The sequence below is a fragment of the Puma concolor genome, chromosome E2 (genome assembly GCF_028749965.1).
Source record: "Puma concolor isolate L17-30 chromosome E2, mPumCon1.1.hap2, whole genome shotgun sequence".
In the NCBI taxonomy this organism is placed as follows: Eukaryota; Metazoa; Chordata; class Mammalia; order Carnivora; family Felidae; genus Puma; species Puma concolor.
Window position 1 is genome coordinate 27,372,692 of NC_141681.1, and position 19,284 is coordinate 27,391,975.

At 37.9% G+C, this 19,284-nt stretch overlaps 1 protein-coding gene across 7 annotated transcripts in view; it reads left to right on the top strand.

Annotated features, from left to right (window-relative positions):
- The window catches only part of CNOT1 (CCR4-NOT transcription complex subunit 1), a 105,215-nt gene that overhangs the window by 84,194 nt on the left and 1,737 nt on the right, over positions 1-19,284 (top strand). For 3 of the 7 annotated variants that reach the window (XM_025920769.2, XM_086689290.1, XM_086689289.1), the window contains exons 31-47: positions 695-991; positions 1,665-1,805; positions 1,899-2,003; positions 2,758-2,877; positions 4,032-4,223; positions 5,034-5,176; positions 5,626-5,734; positions 5,837-6,006; positions 6,641-6,893; positions 9,093-9,341; positions 10,514-10,677; positions 10,872-10,989; positions 12,408-12,509; positions 15,299-15,472; positions 16,269-16,418; positions 17,846-18,026; positions 18,583-18,715. In XM_025920769.2, the coding sequence (XP_025776554.1) occupies positions 695-991; positions 1,665-1,805; positions 1,899-2,003; positions 2,758-2,877; positions 4,032-4,223; positions 5,034-5,176; positions 5,626-5,734; positions 5,837-6,006; positions 6,641-6,893; positions 9,093-9,341; positions 10,514-10,677; positions 10,872-10,989; positions 12,408-12,509; positions 15,299-15,472; positions 16,269-16,418; positions 17,846-18,026; positions 18,583-18,715 (2,801 nt within the window). Of the gene's footprint in view, positions 1-694; positions 992-1,664; positions 1,806-1,898; positions 2,004-2,757; positions 2,878-4,031; positions 4,224-5,033; positions 5,177-5,625; positions 5,735-5,836; positions 6,007-6,640; positions 6,894-9,092; positions 9,342-10,513; positions 10,678-10,871; positions 11,025-12,407; positions 12,512-15,298; positions 15,473-16,268; positions 16,419-17,845; positions 18,027-18,582; positions 18,716-19,284 lie in introns of those variants that run through there. The other 4 variants (XM_025920770.2, XM_025920771.2, XM_086689291.1 and 1 more) reach the window with 2 other exon arrangements.

The window sequence follows — 19,284 nt, forward strand, 5'->3', positions numbered from 1 at the left end:
CAAAGTGGCTTCAATGTATGGTAATGTAAATGTTTGCTATTCTGGAGAATTATTTGTAGTAATGTTTCTGTAGAAATCCTTTTCTCTGTTAACCTGATTCTTTCTGCATTTATTTCTCCACGCAACTATAGAAGCTACATTTTTTTTATTTAAAAAAGGTTTTTTTGAATGTTTTTATTTCTTTTTGAGACAGAGAGCATGAGCAGGGGAGGGGCAGAGAGAGAGGGAGACACAGAATCTGAAGCAGGCTCCAGGCCCTGAGCTGTCAGCACAGAGCCCAACGCGGGGCTTGAATCCACAGACTGTGAGATCATGACCGAGCTGAAGTCAGACGCTCAACTGACTGAGCGACCCAGGCGCCCCGAAGCGCCTGGGTCTTTGAGAGTACTTAAGCTACAGATTTTAACTAAGCACATAATGGATCCTGCAATAAAAAATTTGCACATCAAACTTTTAGAATTTTTAAAAACGCAAAGACCTATTTATTATCACATATCATAAGGTATAACGAATAGTACTCTCTCTGTAGACTAGTTTCTATTTCCTGAGCTTTTCATTGGTTAATTTAAAGTAGAAATTGGTAGTTAATGGTTAACTTTGAAGTCATTTCCAAAATCACAGGTGTGATGACTGATGTAAGTTGGGTTGTCTTACCTTAAACAAGCTGTTGACTTAACTTGTTTCCCCCACCTAGATTCCCTTGTTTCAGGCTCATCCACAGTTGAAGCAGTGTGTGCGCCAGGCAATTGAACGGGCTGTCCAGGAGCTGGTCCATCCTGTGGTGGATCGATCAATTAAGATTGCTATGACTACTTGTGAGCAAATAGTCAGGAAGGATTTTGCCCTGGATTCTGAGGAATCTCGAATGCGAATAGCAGCTCATCACATGATGCGGAACTTAACAGCTGGAATGGCTATGATTACCTGCAGGGAACCTTTGCTTATGAGTATATCTACCAACCTGAAAAACAGTTTTGCCTCAGCCCTTCGTGTAGGTTGATTATTTTCTTGGTGGAATACATAATTTCTTATGCGTGCCTGAGTTTCTTTTTCTTTGCATGTCATCACATTTGATGTCTTTCCTCCTGTTGAATTGTAAATGCTGTGAGGTGAAGCCTCATGTTTTTTTGCTCACTATTGTATCCTCAACACAGTGTTTTGCAGATAGTAGATATCCAAATATTTATTGGTTTAAAGACATGAAGGTTTAAAAATACAGAAGTTAACAATATTGTTTCTGGTAATTATTAAGAATTTAGATTAAAGCACTTGTAGTAGGTCAGTGGAAAACTGTGTAAAGTGACTTTGTGTACACACACAATTACACTCTTTCCTCAGGTTAACTCATTTGCTAATTTTGGGTCTTACATGCCATGGTTAATGATGCCTCCCCCACCGCCTTTTTTTTTTTTAACTGCTTTACTGTTTCCATATTGTTCACTGTCTTCATAACAACCTGAAAATAAAGTGTTTTGGTTGAGTAGTATTTTAATCTTACAGATGAAGATGATTTTAGGCTATTTTGTGGTCACAGCTAGTAAGTCATAAATAGAGTCAGAACTTTAAAAATTTGTATAAGCATTGCATCTCCTATTATCTGTCTTACCTATCTATCTACAGAAAACTTTAAATTGTTTTCTTTCTTTCTCTTCCCCTTCCAAAAGACTGCATCGCCACAACAGAGGGAAATGATGGATCAGGCAGCTGCTCAGTTAGCTCAGGACAATTGTGAATTAGCTTGCTGTTTTATTCAGAAGACTGCAGTAGAAAAAGCAGGTCCTGAGATGGACAAGAGATTAGCAACTGTAAGTGTTTAGCCTTTGTCATTTAAGTATTTTTTTTTTCTATTTAAGAAAATGCCTCATAACAAGAACCTCAGTGACTTTTTTTATTTGCAGGAATTTGAACTGAGAAAACATGCTAGGCAAGAAGGTCGCAGGTACTGTGATCCTGTTGTGTTAACATATCAAGCTGAGCGGATGCCAGAGCAAATCAGGCTGAAAGTAAGAATTGGGGGCATTGTCTCTCCCTACCCATCTTTGTTTTTTTTCTGTTTATGTTGCTTAAACTCCTCACCAGGACTTAGACAGTGGGGTTACATGTTGTTTCTGAGACAATATCCCACCCTCAGTAGCGCGTATCACTTGTAGTCTACCTGTGGAGAAGGCATAAAGATATCTTAGATGGGGTCACTGGGCTGGTTCAGTTGGTAGAGAATACAATTCTTGATCTAAGGGTCGTGAGTTCAAGCCCCACATGGGGTGTAGAGATTACTTAAACAATTTTAAAAAAGAAAAGTTACCTTAGATTGCATGCACTTGCCAGTTGTCGCATCCCTATGTAAAGAGTTCATGTGCCTGTTAGTTTTTGTGTTTTACAACTTGGTCTTGCCTTCTAGTACTTCTGTTTTAATTATTAACTACTTATTAGTGAGAAGATGTAAGAAACCTGATCACTGTTACCAGCTCCATTAGAGAATTTCACTTTATGTGTTCCTATTTGAGGTATTTTTCCCTAGAAAAACTCAAATGAATTTTTAAACAAAGGGGACTTTTGACAGGATTCAGGGAAATGGGAAACACTGTGAGTTGTGTGCACACACATACATGTGCAATTACACTATTATATGTTGTAGTGACTCCTGTGTGCCTTCTCCAGAATCCCTGTGCGTACTTCCATGCAAACTTACCACTTTCAAAGAACTTTGCTTCGATTCTGTGAAGAGGATCCTGTCAAAATAGGTTTTCTTCTTTCCAGGTTGGTGGTGTGGACCCAAAGCAGCTGGCTGTTTATGAAGAGTTTGCGCGCAATGTGCCTGGCTTCTTGCCCACAAATGATTTAAGTCAGCCTACAGGATTTTTAGCCCAACCCATGAAGGTAAATTGTTCCTTCGATTAAATTGAATGTTTTACATTTTAATTTGAATGTTTTTATCAAATCTATCTCTTGCTTCCTGAGAGTTTAAGTTAAAGGGGGGAAAATTACCCCACGGTTGATGAGTATAGTTATTCTTTGTATTAGATCAGGATGGCACACAGAGGAACTTTTTTATTTTTTTTAAATCCATGAGGTTGATTTTCATGTTTTGGCCTAATTAAAGGAATTTACATGGTGACCCCATCACTTTGCCTATGTTTTGTAAAAAGAGTTTCTAAAATTTTGATATAATTATTTACAGAAAAGTTGGGAGATGTAGGGGAAAACATTTTGCCCCTGAACCGTTTGAATATAAGATGCTGACCCTGGTGTCCCAGTCACTTTCAAATACTTTGGTCTGTGTTATCTACAAAGACATTCTCCTGTGTGACCATAGTACAGCTATTGAAATCAGGACGTTAATACTGATACATTAATACCTAATCCTGAGACCTCATTCAGATTTTATGAAGTGTCCTAGTATCATCTGTTTATAGTTAAAAGGACTTATTTCAGAATCACACATTTTTAGTTAGTTATGTTTTTAAAGTTTCCTCCAGGTCAGTCTGGTATAGCACCTTACCTTTTCCTCATCTTTCATGACCTTGACACTTTTGCAGACTACAGGCTAGTTATTTTCTAGAATGTCCTGGTTTGGATTTGTTCAGTATGTTCTCAGGAATAGATTCAAATAGTGCATCTTTGATATATTTATCACAGAAATGATGCTGTGTTATTATTCTGTTAGGCTTTGACAGCTGGACTGGGTACTATATTTTCTGTGGTTTGGATTACCTACTTTCCTAGGCTATATCCTGTCCCATTATCTGTCTTGTTTTCTTTGATTACTTGATTATGTTGATGTCTGTCAGGCCTTCCATAGTCAAGTTGAAGTACCCCTTCTCGCATCCCTGCCTTGCACTGCCCCACCTCATGTCATTAAGATTGAATAGTTCAGGAAAGGAATGGAAGAGCCGCCCCTCTGTTTTGATTGGGGGGGGGGGGAATCAAGGGAGTAAACATACTAAAATACTTTTTAATTGCTGCATGTGCCAGTGAAAAATCTGAAAAATTTTTGCTTATCTCTTTTTTGGTTCTTTCCTTCTCTCAAACAGCAAGCTTGGGCAACAGATGATGTAGCTCAGATTTATGATAAGTGCATTACAGAACTGGAGCAGCACCTACATGCCATCCCACCAACTTTGGCCATGAATCCTCAAGCTCAGGCTCTTAGAAGTCTTTTGGAGGTTGTAGTATTATCTCGAAACTCTCGGGATGCCATAGCTGCTCTTGGATTGCTCCAGAAGGTTAGTTCTTTTTTAAGTTTGTTAGAGAGGGAGCAGGGGATGGGCAGAGAGACGGAATGAGAGAATTCTAACCAGGCTCCACCCCATCAGCACAGAGCCAACATGGGGGCTCAATCCCATGAACCATGAGAGCATGACCTGAGCCGAAGTCAACAGTCAGATAGATGCTTAACTGACTCAGCCACCCAGGTGCCCCATTAAATGTTATTTTTAAGAAGAAACTATGTTTGTAAATCTAGTGACCTGCACCATCGCCTACTTAAGTTAGATTCAGATTTTAAAATTAAGATAAAACAAATTTTGTTTGGTAAAAATTGGGTGAGTTTTTCCCCAGAACAGAATGTAGTCATGGCACTTACCAACGGCAAAGTGGGAAAATCTTTTTTTATTACAATTTTTTGAAAACACAGTTATTTAAGAAACTTTAAAAGACAGCACTTTAGATTTGGAGGGAAAGGTTGATCCACGTAGGTGGGTTATGTGGGAGGGTTGTTACGGACCATTGGATTTTGACTGTGTAGGGACAGTGGGACTTTTTATGTGAAGAACACATGTGAATATAAATTAGAATTGAGAGAGAGAGAGACAGAGAGAGAGAGAGAGAGTGTGTGTGTGTGTGTGTGTGTGTGTGTGTGTGTGTGTGTGTGTGTGTGTGTGTGTGTGTGAAAAGGGTTTTGGTGAGTGGAGACATTGTTAACTCCAGGCTCCAGAAGATACATTGTAATTTCTGTTAAGGTTTGGTTTTTGGCTTTGAAAGTTGGGCTGAATACTATATTTTCCATGTTTGTGAATACTGTTTTTCTTCCATAGGCTGTAGAGGGTTTACTAGATGCCACAAGTGGTGCTGATGCTGACCTATTGCTGCGCTACAGGGAGTGCCACCTTTTGGTCTTAAAAGCTCTTCAGGATGGCCGGGCATATGGGTCTCCATGGTGTAACAAACAGATCACAAGGTCAGTATCCATCTTAAACAAGTACTGTTTATTAGACTGCTTTCTAAGATACATGGCCCTTTTCATGTCCAGAGGTTTCCTTTTTTTCTAGAAGGCAAATGGGACTTTGACAAATATACAAAACCAGTACTTTGCTTTGGGGAATAAATTGCAGATCATTGGTTTTAAAAGGTTTCAATGATTTCTTGGCAGTGGTGTTCACATATAAATATTTCAATGTCTTAAGTGGAATGCTTTGTTTTCTAGGCTTTGAAAGAAAAGCTTGAGTTTTAACACTGTGCTGTCTGTTCTGCTTCATTATTGGCTATTTTGAATTTTGGATACTGATTTGCATTTGGTTCTCAAAGCATCCTTAATTTGGAACAAATTACCACTGAATAAAATAGGATCTTTCTTTTACCTGTTACAGTATGGTTAAGCCTATATGAGTAAAGAAACACTTTTTCTAGGTGCCTAATTGAATGTCGGGATGAATATAAATACAATGTTGAAGCAGTGGAGTTGCTAATTCGCAATCATTTGGTTAATATGCAGCAGTATGATCTTCACCTAGCACAGGTATGGAAGGAATTTTCTTAAACAGAAAAAGGGCTCTGGTAGCTGGGAAGTGTGTTTGCCATAAGTGTTGTCTATCTTACGTTGTGCTTTCTGTGTTGCCAGTCAATGGAGAATGGTTTAAACTACATGGCCGTGGCATTTGCTATGCAATTGGTAAAAATCCTGCTGGTGGATGAAAGGAGTGTTGCTCATGTTACTGAGGCAGATCTGTTCCACACCATTGAAACTCTCATGAGGATTAATGCTCACTCCAGAGGCAATGCTCCAGAAGGGTGAGGATGGTGATGGGATCTTTGTGTGTTGAGTCTAAGAACGAGCTTTAGAAATGAATGTGCAGATTTACTAACATTACCTATTAGAACTGCTGTACAACATGTGGGAAGCTTTAGTGAGGCCTAATATTGTCCCTTGAAGTATGAGAGCTTAACTAACCGCCAAGCCACCTTGCTGTAGAGCAAGCAGTACATACAGTACTAGACTTGGTGTCAGGAGTCCTGTGTTTAAGCCCTGGCACTTTAAATTTTGATTTTAGGCAAGTTGACTTACCCCCCCTCCTCAAGCCTTTTCTTGAATAAAATAGAAATAGTATCTCAGAGAATTGTTGAGATTAAGATAAATAACAAACCATGGCACATGGTAGGCGCACAGAGTGTTTGTTAACTATGCACATCAGCTCCATCTCAACAGGCATCATTTTTTTTTGGGTCAAGAAGTGGCTTAAGTGAGGTCAGTCAGTCATTTGCATATTATGTGGTCATGAGTAAACAGGAAGAGACCAAAGATAGCTTTGCTTAAATATGGAAATCACTGTTGTGGTTTCTTTTAAATAAGCAGATTGTCCAACTGTATGTCTGTGAAATCACAACCATGAGTAGACTGATTTTCACTCTGGATTTATTGTACTAGATTGCCCCAGCTGATGGAAGTAGTGCGATCCAACTATGAAGCAATGATTGATCGTGCTCATGGAGGCCCTAACTTTATGATGCATTCTGGGATCTCTCAAGCCTCAGAGTATGATGATCCTCCAGGCCTGAGGGAGAAGGCAGAGTATCTTCTGAGGGAATGGGTGAATCTCTACCATTCAGCAGCAGCTGGCCGTGACAGTACCAAAGCTTTCTCTGCGTTTGTTGGACAGGTAGAGCTTTTGGAAAGAAAGGTGCTTTTTATTCAACATAAGTAGGGTGTGATGCCTCCAATATTTAAGCTCAGTATTATGTACCTGTGGTCAGACAGTTACCTCCATACTCATGTAAACCAAAATGTCAGCATCGTTACTCTGTTAAATTGATAAAGCCTATTTCATTCCTCATCTTTGGACACTAAGCAGTAAATTCAACATTTCACGTCCCCTTTAGTTCTATTTATCCCATTTCAGTAGTCATAGCTACAAAATACAGTGGATCAGATAATGAATAATGAAATTGCCACATGTATGTAGTAATTTTACTAGCTTGATAATCAATAGTGAGGGAATTTGGGGCTAATTAATATTCTCATAATAGCCCATGTTTTTAAAAATAAGAAAATGCAACAAAATCTTAAATATTTAAATGGTAGAGCCTTTTATTGTATTTTCTAAACTAAGTAGCTTATCTGCCTATAATTGGTTAACATGGTTTTTTGGGAAATAGTTTCTATTTATTTTCATGTGATTTTATCTAAATTGGACTTTGAGTTAAAGTGTTAGGAAACCATTTCCTAGAAAAGAATATTTGAACAGGATGAGTAAACAACAATGTAGGAAGAGAGTGATAGTACCATTTTAGCATTCTGTTTTTGATTATTACTGGCTGTTTTCAACCACTGTAAGGAATTCATACTCAGTAGCCAGTTTGTCCTGATCATACTACTTAATTGCCAGAGTGGTGCTTTTGCTGAAGTGGCCTTAGAATTCCTTTAGTAGAACTATTGTAATGTTTATTCAGGGAGAGATACTAGCTTATCTGCTTATTTCTGCAGATTGACCATTATATTTTTTAAACTGAGACCAAAGCATAGGTGTGCAACCAAAGAAAGATTGCAATTAGATCTATTATCAAATAAATGACAGTGGATTATGGAAGAGCTGATTAGAATTTTAAAAGTTAAAAATTGGATTTACTGTTCAAGATGAATGTTAACTTGGTAAATAAATCATACTAAGTAGGTCTCTACCTTAAAAGAATTTTAAAATACACCTTATTGCAAAGTTGTTGAATATTTACAGTTTAATTTTCTGATTTGGATGGAAGAACTTTGAATCAGTTGGGGTTTTTTTGTGATCATCAAAATTTCATGGGTATGGATGTGGCGCTTGTCTCAGCTCTTCCTGCTGGCTTATTTACTCTTGTTTCTTCTCTCTGTTTGAAAAAGATACTGTATTTATACTTTTTATTCTCTTTTGCATCCTTTTGAGAATTCTTTCTTCCTTGACCTCCTTGATAACAGCAGTCTGTCTTTGTTACCTCCTCCTGGTAGTTTCTCAGATTTCAATGTACAAAAGTCCCTTTGCTGACTTTCTGTCTTGCCTAGGGTACATAAGTTTCAATTCAGTTATTTTACTGCTTATCAAGGGACAGTGAAATTGTTTTAAAGTTTCCAAGATATCGGTCAAGTTTCCATTTTGGGCTTGGTTTCTTTAAGCACTGACCTCCTTCTCCCTCTGCACCCTTAACACCTCTTATACTGCCTTCTTTTGTACTAGCCAAATAACTTCTCTGCTTCACTTCCAAATCATATGTCATAAAATTTGTTCTTTATCCTTTGTTTTGAAGAAATTCATTATGTCCGTGTTATTTTAAACTTAATTTACGTCGAAATAAACTCAATTTACATTTAAGTAGCCAGGTATGATCTGTGGCTATTTTCTTTGGTACCTACTTATTGTGCAAATTATTACTTGACTTTTCATGTTGCAGCTAGTTGGAGTTTAAAAATTTTGTTACTGGTTAAGTCAGTCGGGAGAAGTTATCTTAAATTCTGTGGAAAAAGTAAAATATACATAATTTAATCTCTTACTTGGGGGAATTATGAATTGGTTAGAATGTCTAACTATGACTTAGTAGGTTACTAAAAGTTGGTTCGTTTGCCTAGTTAATTTTTCCACTTTACTTGCTATGGACTGTTAACTCACAATTGCCATGTTACTATTTCTTTCTCAATTTCCATCATTTCTGTTCTCCATTAAACTTAAAACTAAGGAATTCTGTCATCTGTCCTTAATGGATAAATCATTTTCATGACCCCTGTTTTTACAAAGTAAGAAGTAGAAATGTGACAAGGAGTAAATGGGAGAATACCTCTTAAATATGAAAACTAAAAAATTATTTGTGTGTATTATATCTCACTGTGTTTTATATTTTTATTCCTTTGGTAGATGCACCAGCAAGGAATCCTGAAGACTGATGACCTCATAACAAGGTTCTTTCGTCTGTGTACTGAAATGTGTGTAGAAATCAGTTACCGTGCTCAGGCAGAGCAGCAGCACAATCCTGCTGCTAATCCCACCATGATCCGAGCCAAGTGCTATCACAACCTGGATGCCTTTGTCCGCCTCATTGCACTGCTAGTGAAGCACTCAGGGGAGGCCACCAACACTGTCACAAAGATTAATCTGCTGAACAAGGTCTGAAATTCTCTCTTGCCTTAGTCTTGATACACTTGAAGCCTGCATCAGTGGTTCTTAGGGCCCAGTCCCTTCCCCAAAACGTTTTGTAATAGCCCTTTTTCTGTCCTGAAATTAAACTCATAGATAGTATTATAAACATAGTCATTAAATATTAGAAGAGTGTAGTGTCTGAACTAAAAGTCCACCCCTCCTCCCCCTCCAACCACCATAAGGTATTTCAGTATGTTAATGTTTGGTAATGACTATACTGGAAGATATTTAGATAATATAGAATTTTGGGCTATGCGCAGAATCACCCTGAATGGGGTGGCTCGACCTGTCCACTGATAACAGATTAGCACCTCAGATACCAGGAGTGACATTGCAGTTGATTGTTTTCTTTAAAGGAACAAAATGGTTTTCTTTTGACATATATAGAATTCCTGGAAATTTCAGTATTAAAACTGCAAAAACGAACTTAGAGTTTGGTCTTGGGTAATTACAAGTAGGTTGCCCTGTCCCTCACTCTCCAGTGGGAAAATCCAGTGGAATGCAGTATGGTTCTTTGTGTTTTTAAATTTATTTATTTATTTTGAGAGAGAGCACTCAAGCTGGGGAAGGGCAGAGAGACAGAATCCCAATCAGGCTCCACGCTGTCAGCCCAGCCCATTGTGGGGCTCTATCCCACAAACCATGAGATCATGACCTGAGCCAAAATCAAGAGAGGCTTGACTGTTGCTGAGCTGCCCAGGCACTTCCAGTTCTTTGTGTATGTGAGACATTTCTGCAGCCTGAGAGCTTCCCTGGCTTTCCATCTATTAAATGCCAAGAGAAGTATAAACCATTTTGCTTCTTGTCCGCTTTACTCACATCAGACCAGAAAAATTAGGTTGTTACATTGTATTAACATGATGGAATACGATGTACCATGTTCCTTTCTAAAGCTTACAAAAAACCAGTATTTGTGGAGAGTATGTTTCTGGTCTAAGATCATTGAAATTCAAAGAAAACAAAATTCTGCAGGCCACATCAGTGTATGGCCCTTTTGGGTGCCAGCATATAATTTTGTATTCAAATGATATGTGTCCTTTAATGTGGGACTTACGAATACAAGGTAAAAAAACTTGTCTGATGAGTGGTAAGTGAATTATTTTTATAATATACAGGCTCGTAATCTGTGTGCTCTGTAGGTTCTTGGTATAGTCGTGGGAGTTCTCCTGCAGGATCACGATGTCCGGCAAAGTGAATTTCAGCAGCTTCCTTACCATCGAATTTTTATCATGCTGCTCTTGGAACTCAATGCACCTGAGCATGTATTGGAAACCATTAATTTCCAGACACTTACAGCTTTCTGGTGAGTATTGTTGGATTTAATAGAGATTTCCCATTAAGGATTGCTGTTTTGTTGGTAAAATTTGAGAAGTAGTATTCTTGTGGATTTGAGGCATGTTGATTTATAATACATCTTGAATGTTACTTACTTATATTGATGTGGTATTCACCATATTTAACTTGGACCTTCTTCTGACTAAGGTTTTCTTCTTTCAGCAATACATTCCACATCTTGAGGCCTACCAAAGCCCCTGGCTTTGTGTATGCCTGGCTTGAACTGATCTCCCATCGGATATTTATTGCAAGAATGCTGGCACATACGCCACAGCAGAAGGTGTGGCTGCAGTTTATCTCCTACAGATGAAGACTGTAACTACTTGGAGCTTATTATTAGCACTTTTAGTCATTTAGTAATAATTTTACTTATTCCAGGTTTAGTCGAGAATAATTTCATGTGGAGTAAAGTTTTGGAGAGAGGTTTAACAAGTACTTGACTGCCTCTGCCTAGAAGCCATTCCTCGGTGATTAGGGTATTGCTTTTCCAAGTGTCTTGTGAGCCATCTGTGTTAATTTCTTAAGGACTTTTTAAAAACTGAAACCTTGGAGTACCTTTGTAGACTTATATATAAAACTTCGAATAATGGAGTTCTAGAACCCGCCAGTTTTACAGGTTCTCACCTTAAATGCTAAAGACTCTCACACTCAAGGGTGAAGACTGCTGGCCTGTATTTGAAGAAATTAGGATCAAGTTTTAGTAAAGAGTTTTATTTTTTTAAGTTTTATTATTTTTAAGTGTTTATTTTTGAGAGACTGAGTGTGTGTGTGTGAGCAGGGGAGGAGCAGAGAGAGAGGGAGACACAGAATCCAAATCAGGCTCCAGGCTCTGAGCTGTCAGTGCAGAGCCCGATGCAGGGCTCGAACTCCCAAATTGTGAGATCATGACCTAAGCTGAAGTAGGACACTTAAATGACTGAGACATCCAGGTGCCCCCTTTAGTAAAGAGTTTTTAAAGTGTGATTGCAATAAACATAGTTAACACGAGAGGTTTCTCTCCCATCTTGCAATTAAATGGCAAATGAATATGGTAGAACATATCCTTGATTGGCCTTTCAGAAGAAAATATGACTAATGTGCTTGGCAAAAAAGAAAGTGAGCTAATCCTTAAATGGAGTGTATATTGTTTGATATTCCAGGAGGAGAAACACAATAACATATTGAATAAAATTGCCCCCAAATAAACATACTTAGTAAAATTGGGAGTTGGTGACAGGTTCAGCCATGTTTGGCTGAAAATAGAGGATTTATAGTGTGAACTTTTTATAAACTGGATCAAATTATTTGACAGGAGTTGGGAGTGGGGAAAGAAATGGTTTGAGACCTAGGACTTAATTAAAACAAGGAACTTAAAAATAAATAAATACAGGAAGGAAGAAAACAGACCTCCGTCAGTTTCTTAGTTGACTGTTTTGTGTTGTGTCTGAAATTTTCTCCAGGTTTACTACTCCTCTTCAATTTTTGCTTACAGGCACAAGGACCCATACATCCTAGAACTCTGGAGCCATTTTGTTTTAAATATTTCTCACTGTTTCTGTAATTATCCTTACTCCTTTTTAATGCCAGTCTTCAAGAGACTTATTTATGTCAGTATTCTCTAGTTCTATTAGTCTGAAGAAGATAGTAAACAAGTCAACTTTTTGGTGGTAGAACAGCACCCGAGTAGAATTAGGACTCATGTACATTTCTTTCTTTCAGGGATGGCCTATGTATGCACAGCTACTGATTGATTTATTCAAATATTTAGCGCCTTTCCTTAGAAATGTGGAACTCACCAAACCTATGCAAATCCTCTATAAGGTAATTAATCTAGAGTTACAAATTAAAATAAAATTTAAAAATACTTACACACTCTCAACTGGGAATGTGAGGCCTAATATTTTTTATTAAGCTTTTAAAGTATAATATATATTCAGAAAATTGCAAAAGTCAAATGTTCTTCTATAACCAGCACCCGAACAGGGTATTCCATATGTTCAGCTTTAGTAGATACTACTACTTTTATAAAATATACATAGCTGTTAATTGACACACCAGCATGTGCCTGGTATTTACTGTTTTGTGTTAGCCATTTTGGCAGTTGTGCAGTAGGATCTCATTGTGGATTTAGTTTGGATTCCCTTGATTTTTTTTTTTTTTTTTAATGAATAGCTTGGCCATTTGGATATCTTTTTGTGATGCTCCTCTTCCAGTTTTTTGCTCATATTTCTACTAGATTATCTGTTTTCTTTTTATAGGACTGCTTCATACATTCTGGATATAAGCCCTTTGTTTAATATATATTCAAACATTTCCTACTCTTGTGGCTTTTTTACTCCCTTAAAAGTAGGGTGTCTTTTGAGGAATGGAAACTTTAATGTAGTCAGAATTACCAAGTTTTTACTTTCATCTCATGTAAGAAACCTTTTTTTTTTTTTTTTTTTTGTATCTGACGTAAGAAATCTTTGGCAGTCCCAAGTCGCATTCTCTTCTGTGTGTGCTCTGTTCACTGCCCAAGAAGCCGTATAATTCTGGCTTTTACGCTTAGGAGGTATGACCTATCTCAGAGTTATTTTTGTGTATGGTAAGATTCGTTTCCTCCTCTTTCCTTATATCCCCACCCCAATAAATAATGTACAGCTTTTCAGTACCATTCTTTATTCCCTATTGAATTGCTTGGGCACCTATGTCAAAATAATTGACCATTTGTGTATGGGTGTCTCTCTAGTTCATCTGTTTTGTGTTCTTAGGGCAGTTGTAAAACTGTCTTGAGTTGTAAGACTTACATATAAAGCCAGAGTAATCAAGCAAAGTGATTCCTCTTCAACTTTGCTCTCTTTTAAGATTATTTTGGCTATTTTGTGTCATTTGCCGTTGCATAAAACTACACAGTCATCTTCACTTCTAAAAGCTGGCTGGGATTTAGATTGAGATTGCAATGAATCTCTAGATCATTTTGGAGAGAATAGACATCTTAATAATATTGAGCTTTCAATCCTGAACATGAATATTTCTATTTAGTTAGGTCTTTAATTTTACTATGCAGTGCTTTGTAGTTTTCAGAATAGAGCTTTTCAACCTCTTTCTTTAGACTTACGCCTATACATTTTGTGGGTTTTTTGGTGACATTGTAAAATGTCTTTAAACTTTTTCATACTTGGTAGCAATGTATAGAAACAAACTGATTTTTGTATATTGGCCTTGCATCCAGCTACCTTGCAAAATTTAGATTTTCTGGGAGTTTATGAGTGTCTTTTGTGGGGAGAAGTGTATTCTGTATTCGTTCCATCAACATGTAACTTTGGGTTTGTGTTTTACTTTTTCTTGCCAGTAACTCCCAGGAAAGTGTTGAATAGAAGAGAGTGATAATGACGTTTGTCTCATTAATGATCCTAAGGAAAGCTTTTAGTTATTCACCATTAAGTATAATGTTTTTATAAATCTACAGTTTTGTTTTGCAGATACCATTATCTGAATAAGGAAATGCCCTCTATTCATAATTTGTTGAGTTTTTTAAATCATTAAATAGTTATGGAGTCATATTGAATGCCTTTTTGCATTCAAGATAATGTAAAAAATCTTTTTTCTGTTAATATTATAACTCCATTAATTGTAAAATGTTTAAACTGCCATTGCATTTTGAATCATTTGGTCATGATATATCACTGTTATTTCTATTTCTGATATTTAGGATTTTTGTGTGACTTTTCACATCAAATTTTGGTGTCAAGATTATGCTAATCTCATTGAAAAAGTTGGGGAAAGTTCTCTTTAAAAATTAAAAAAAAAGTTTGGGGAGCTCTTATTCATTGATTTTAGAGATGCTGGGGGTGGGGGGAGAGCCACAAGGGTGGGGAGGAGCAGAGAGAGGGGGACAGAGGATCCCAAGTGGGCTCTGTACTGACAGCTGTGAGCCCGATGCGGGGCTCAAACTCACGAACCATGAGATTATGACCTGAGCTGAAACCAAGAGCTTAACCAACTGAACAACCCAGGCACCCCATTCAGATTTTATTTTGATTGGGGTTTTGGCAAGTTGGTTTTTAAAGTAGTTTATTTTATCTGAATTGTCAAATTTATTAGCATATAACTGGGGGCCATTCTCTTAAACTATTATGTCTGTAGGATCTGTAGTGATGGTCCCATTTCATTCTTGCTATTAATATTTTTTCCATTAGTAGGGTTTATCAATTTTATTAATCTTTTCAAACAGCCAATTTTGGTTCACGCTCCTTTAATACTTTTTAAACATGTAATTGATTTTGGCTCTTTTACATTCTTGGTTTTCATAAATTATGTTTTTTCAGCTTCTGAAGTTAGAAGCCTATGTCTTTTTTTTTTTTTTTTTTTTGCTAGCCTCTTCTAGTATACAGCATTTAAGGTATTAAGTCCCCAAAATTAGATTTTGGTGATTTCCAGATGTACATGTATATATCTTGGGAAATCACTTGTGACACAATTTTTTATTAAAGCCTGTAATTTGTTAATGAAGCATACTTTATACTTTTATCTTGTTTACTTGAGTTAACATTCATGATAGTATAAATGTTACTCCAACTTTCCAACTTAATATGAAAACAACCAATGTTTTTCTCATTTTCTAAAAATAGGGCACTTTGAGAGTGCTGCTGGTTCTTTTGCATGATTTCCCTGAGTTCCTTTGTGATTATCATTATGGATTCTGTGATGTGATCCCACCTAATTGTATTCAGCTAAGAAATCTCATCCTGAGTGCCTTCCCAAGAAACATGAGGCTCCCAGACCCATTCACTCCTAATCTGAAGGTAAAATTCTAAACATTTCAAGGAAAAACAAGGTTACATCTTAGTATTTCAGTCCTTTTCTCTGGTTGTAGACTTATTTAACCTGTCTTTCCCCAGCATAAACCACATATAAGTTATTTGTTAGATAAGGATGCTCTTTGGGGGTAGGGGGCAATCATGTTATTAAGCCTGCTGAATATTGGTTTACAGTTTTGCCTAGCTGCTGTTTTTAGTTAATTTTGATAGTAAGTTAATTTTTGCAGAACGTCAACCAAGGTTTTGGGCCAGTCACTTGCTGGGTGGCCCTGATTGCACAGAATTTCAGAACAGACATTTATAATACCTGTATTCCACAGGTATTTTTTGTGTGTCACCCTGATGCAGCTATTGTAATTCTTATGTATTTTGTATTCTTTTTCTTTCACATGCATTTTTTTTTTAAAGTAACAAGTATGATGTTCTTTTCTTCTGAGGCATCTTTTCAAAGACTAGGGCTCTTGGTGAGTGAGCAATATCTCCTCTGTACCCTTACTTTGAAATCCAAGTCCAGGAAAAAAATAACTAGTGCTACATATTATTAGGCTTGTTCACAGAAGATACCTATCCTGCCTTAATTTAGAAAGATGATTTACTACAGAATGAGAGATTCCTACCTTTTATAGATTTTTAATTACAGATTAATAAAAAGTGGCAGCTCTTTGTAAGATCTTACATTGTATAGTTTTAGAAAAACAATCCTACTTTTTAGCACAGATGGAATTTGTTGTTAACTCCTACATATGCTTCTGGTTTTGATTATTGTATCTATCTGTGGCAGGTGGATATGTTAAGTGAAATTAACATTGCACCCCGGATTCTTACCAATTTTACTGGAGTGATGCCACCTCAGTTCAAAAAGGATTTGGATTCCTATCTTAAAACCCGATCACCGGTCACTTTTCTGTCTGATTTGCGCAGCAACCTACAGGTTAATTGGTTTGACTTAAATTTTCAGCTGTGTCTGTGAGTGGTCTATTTGGGAGTCAACCAGATTTAAAAATTTCTCATGGTTGGATGAGATTCACTGAATTATGCATTATACTAGTTCATCTTATCAATGATACAAAGCCTTAGAAGAGGCAACCAGGGGAACAGGCTGATTTTCTGTACGAATACATGGCTGATAATGGTTCCCTTTCAGTACTCCCAGATGATTATTGTTGTTTTTAATATTTGTTTATTTTTGAGAGACAGACACAGAGCATGAGCGGGGAGGGGGAGGGAGACAGGGAGGGAGGAAAGGGAGACACAGAATCCAAAGCAGGCTCCAGGCTCTGAACGGTCAGCACAGAGCCCAACGTGGGGCCTGAACCCACGAACCATGAGATCATGGCCCAAACCAAAGTTGGACACTCAACCAGCTGAGCCACCCAGGCTCCTCCCACACCCCATGATTGTTCTTAATAAGGGGATTCTGTCTTAGTTTGCTGTTTTATTTTATTTTATTTTTTTTTTTCAACGTTTATTTATTTTTTGGACAGAGAGAGACAGAGCATGAACGGGGGAGGGGCAGAGAGAGAGGGAGACACAGAATCGGAAACACGCTCCAGGCTCTGAGCCATCAGCCCAGAGCCCGACGCGGGGCTCGAACTCACGGACCGCGAGATCTTGACCTGGCTGAAGTCGGACGCTTAACCGACTGTGCCACCCAGGCGCCCCGATTTGCTGTTTTAAAATTTTTTTTTTTTTTAACCTTTATTTATTTTTGAGACAGAGGGAGACAGAGCATGAATGGGGGAGGGTCAGAGAGAGGGAGACACAGAATCGGAAACAGGCTCCAAGCTCTGAGCCATCAGCCCAGAGCCCGACGCGGGGCTCGAACTCACGGACCGCGAGATCGTGACCTGGCTGAAGTCGGACGCTTAACCGACTGCGCCACCCAGGCGCCCCGCGATTTGCTGTTTTAGAAAAGGACTTGAAATCGTGTGGTCTTTCCACACCAGAGTACCACTTTTCCCTCTCTCTAGATTATTTTTTTCTTCAAGATTTTAAGAATGCCCCATACCCAACATGGGGCTTGAATTCACAACCCTGTGATCAGGAGTCACACACTCCACCAACTGAGCCAGCCAGGCGCCCCTCCCAATATTTTTTATCATTGAGATAATAGACTGACTTCATAAACTGTACTTTTTTGCTGGCACCTGTTAAAGCTTTGCCTTCCTGTTACTGACACAACCACCCATAGACAGATGTGTTAATTTGTTCAGCAACCTCACAAAGTCAAGTAAATTTCTAAAAGTTAAATCCCAAAGAACACTGAGAGCAGTTCAGCTTTTCTATGAAGGCGTAAAAAGGGTTTAGAAACAGTGAGTCCTCTATGAAAATAAGGAGTTTTCTGTTTTGTTCATTTAGGTATCCAATGAACCTGGCAATCGTTACAACCTCCAGCTCATCAATGCACTGGTGCTCTATGTAGGGACTCAGGCCATTGCACACATCCACAACAAGGGTAGCACGCCATCAATGAGCACGATCACCCACTCGGCTCACATGGACATCTTCCAGAACCTGGCTGTGGACTTGGACACTGAAGGTGAGTGAAACTAGCCAATTCTCAGAGTTAAGTTCTCTGTACTGTTTGCCACAGTCTGGTCATAGAAATACTTTGTCATAATAGGCATATAATATTTTGTTAGTCTGTTTATGGCTCTATTTTCTTTTTTTGGGTGGTGGGGAAACTCTTGCCGTGAGTGTATAGTGGAGTTTTCCAGAGGCTACAGGAAACAATACTGGAGCAGACTGAACACAGGATTAGAAGAATCCAGCTGTCTCCTATTAAATGACATTAAATAGATCTGTGAAATTAGGGATATTCTTCCCTGATTTTTTTTGGGGGGGGGGCGGGGAATGCTTTTATTAACATGTATTAATATGCAGGGTATCTGTTTTTAAATATTTCTAAAAATTGTAATGTGGAAAATAAAAAAATAGATCTCCCAGAAGTGGAAACCTGAGAACCACTGGTTGAAACTAAAGGACACAGGAAAGGCCAGGATCCCAAATCCAAACCCTAGCCACTCAGAATGTCGTCTTTTTGCCTTGGCCTCTCAGAGCAAGTCTTTAATAAAGTTTGTTTTCTGAATTTCTAGGTCGATATCTCTTCTTGAATGCAATTGCAAATCAGCTGCGGTACCCAAATAGCCACACTCACTACTTCAGCTGCACCATGCTGTACCTTTTTGCAGAGGCCAACACTGAAGCTATCCAAGAACAGATTACAAGGTAAGGGAGAAGTTTTTTGGATGATTCTCAATGGTTGCCTCTTCCCCTTAACTTATGTATCAAGTGTGTTTTCTGTGCACTGTTCGTTGAGATCTTCTTTGTGTCCATTTAAAACATCTTTTACATGTGGGATATGGGATACAGTAGTGAACAAAATGTACATTGATTCCTACCCTGGTAATTAGTCTGATGGACACAGAATTACAAGTAGAGAATTGCAAATCATAATCATTGCTAAAATAAAAAGGTTTTGACAAAAGGTATAGGTATCTTGATTGAAAATCAAGTTTCTCTCAGATGGTAGCGATAACGTTTTTATCCAGAGTCCAGAATTCACATAGGCCTATTAAAAGGCATTTTGTTAAAGAGTTTGGGCTTTTTCCTTCATCCTCTAGGTTGAAAGGTTTGAAGGAGAAATAGAGGATTGTACTTGGCGTTTGCCTAATGATAAACTACACCAGAGATTAGGCAATGGGTGGATTCTGGTGAGAGAGATACACATTTTAAAAACTGGACCAGACTTTAAAAACTTGTCCCTTCACCTAATAGTTTGTGTATTACAGTATCTC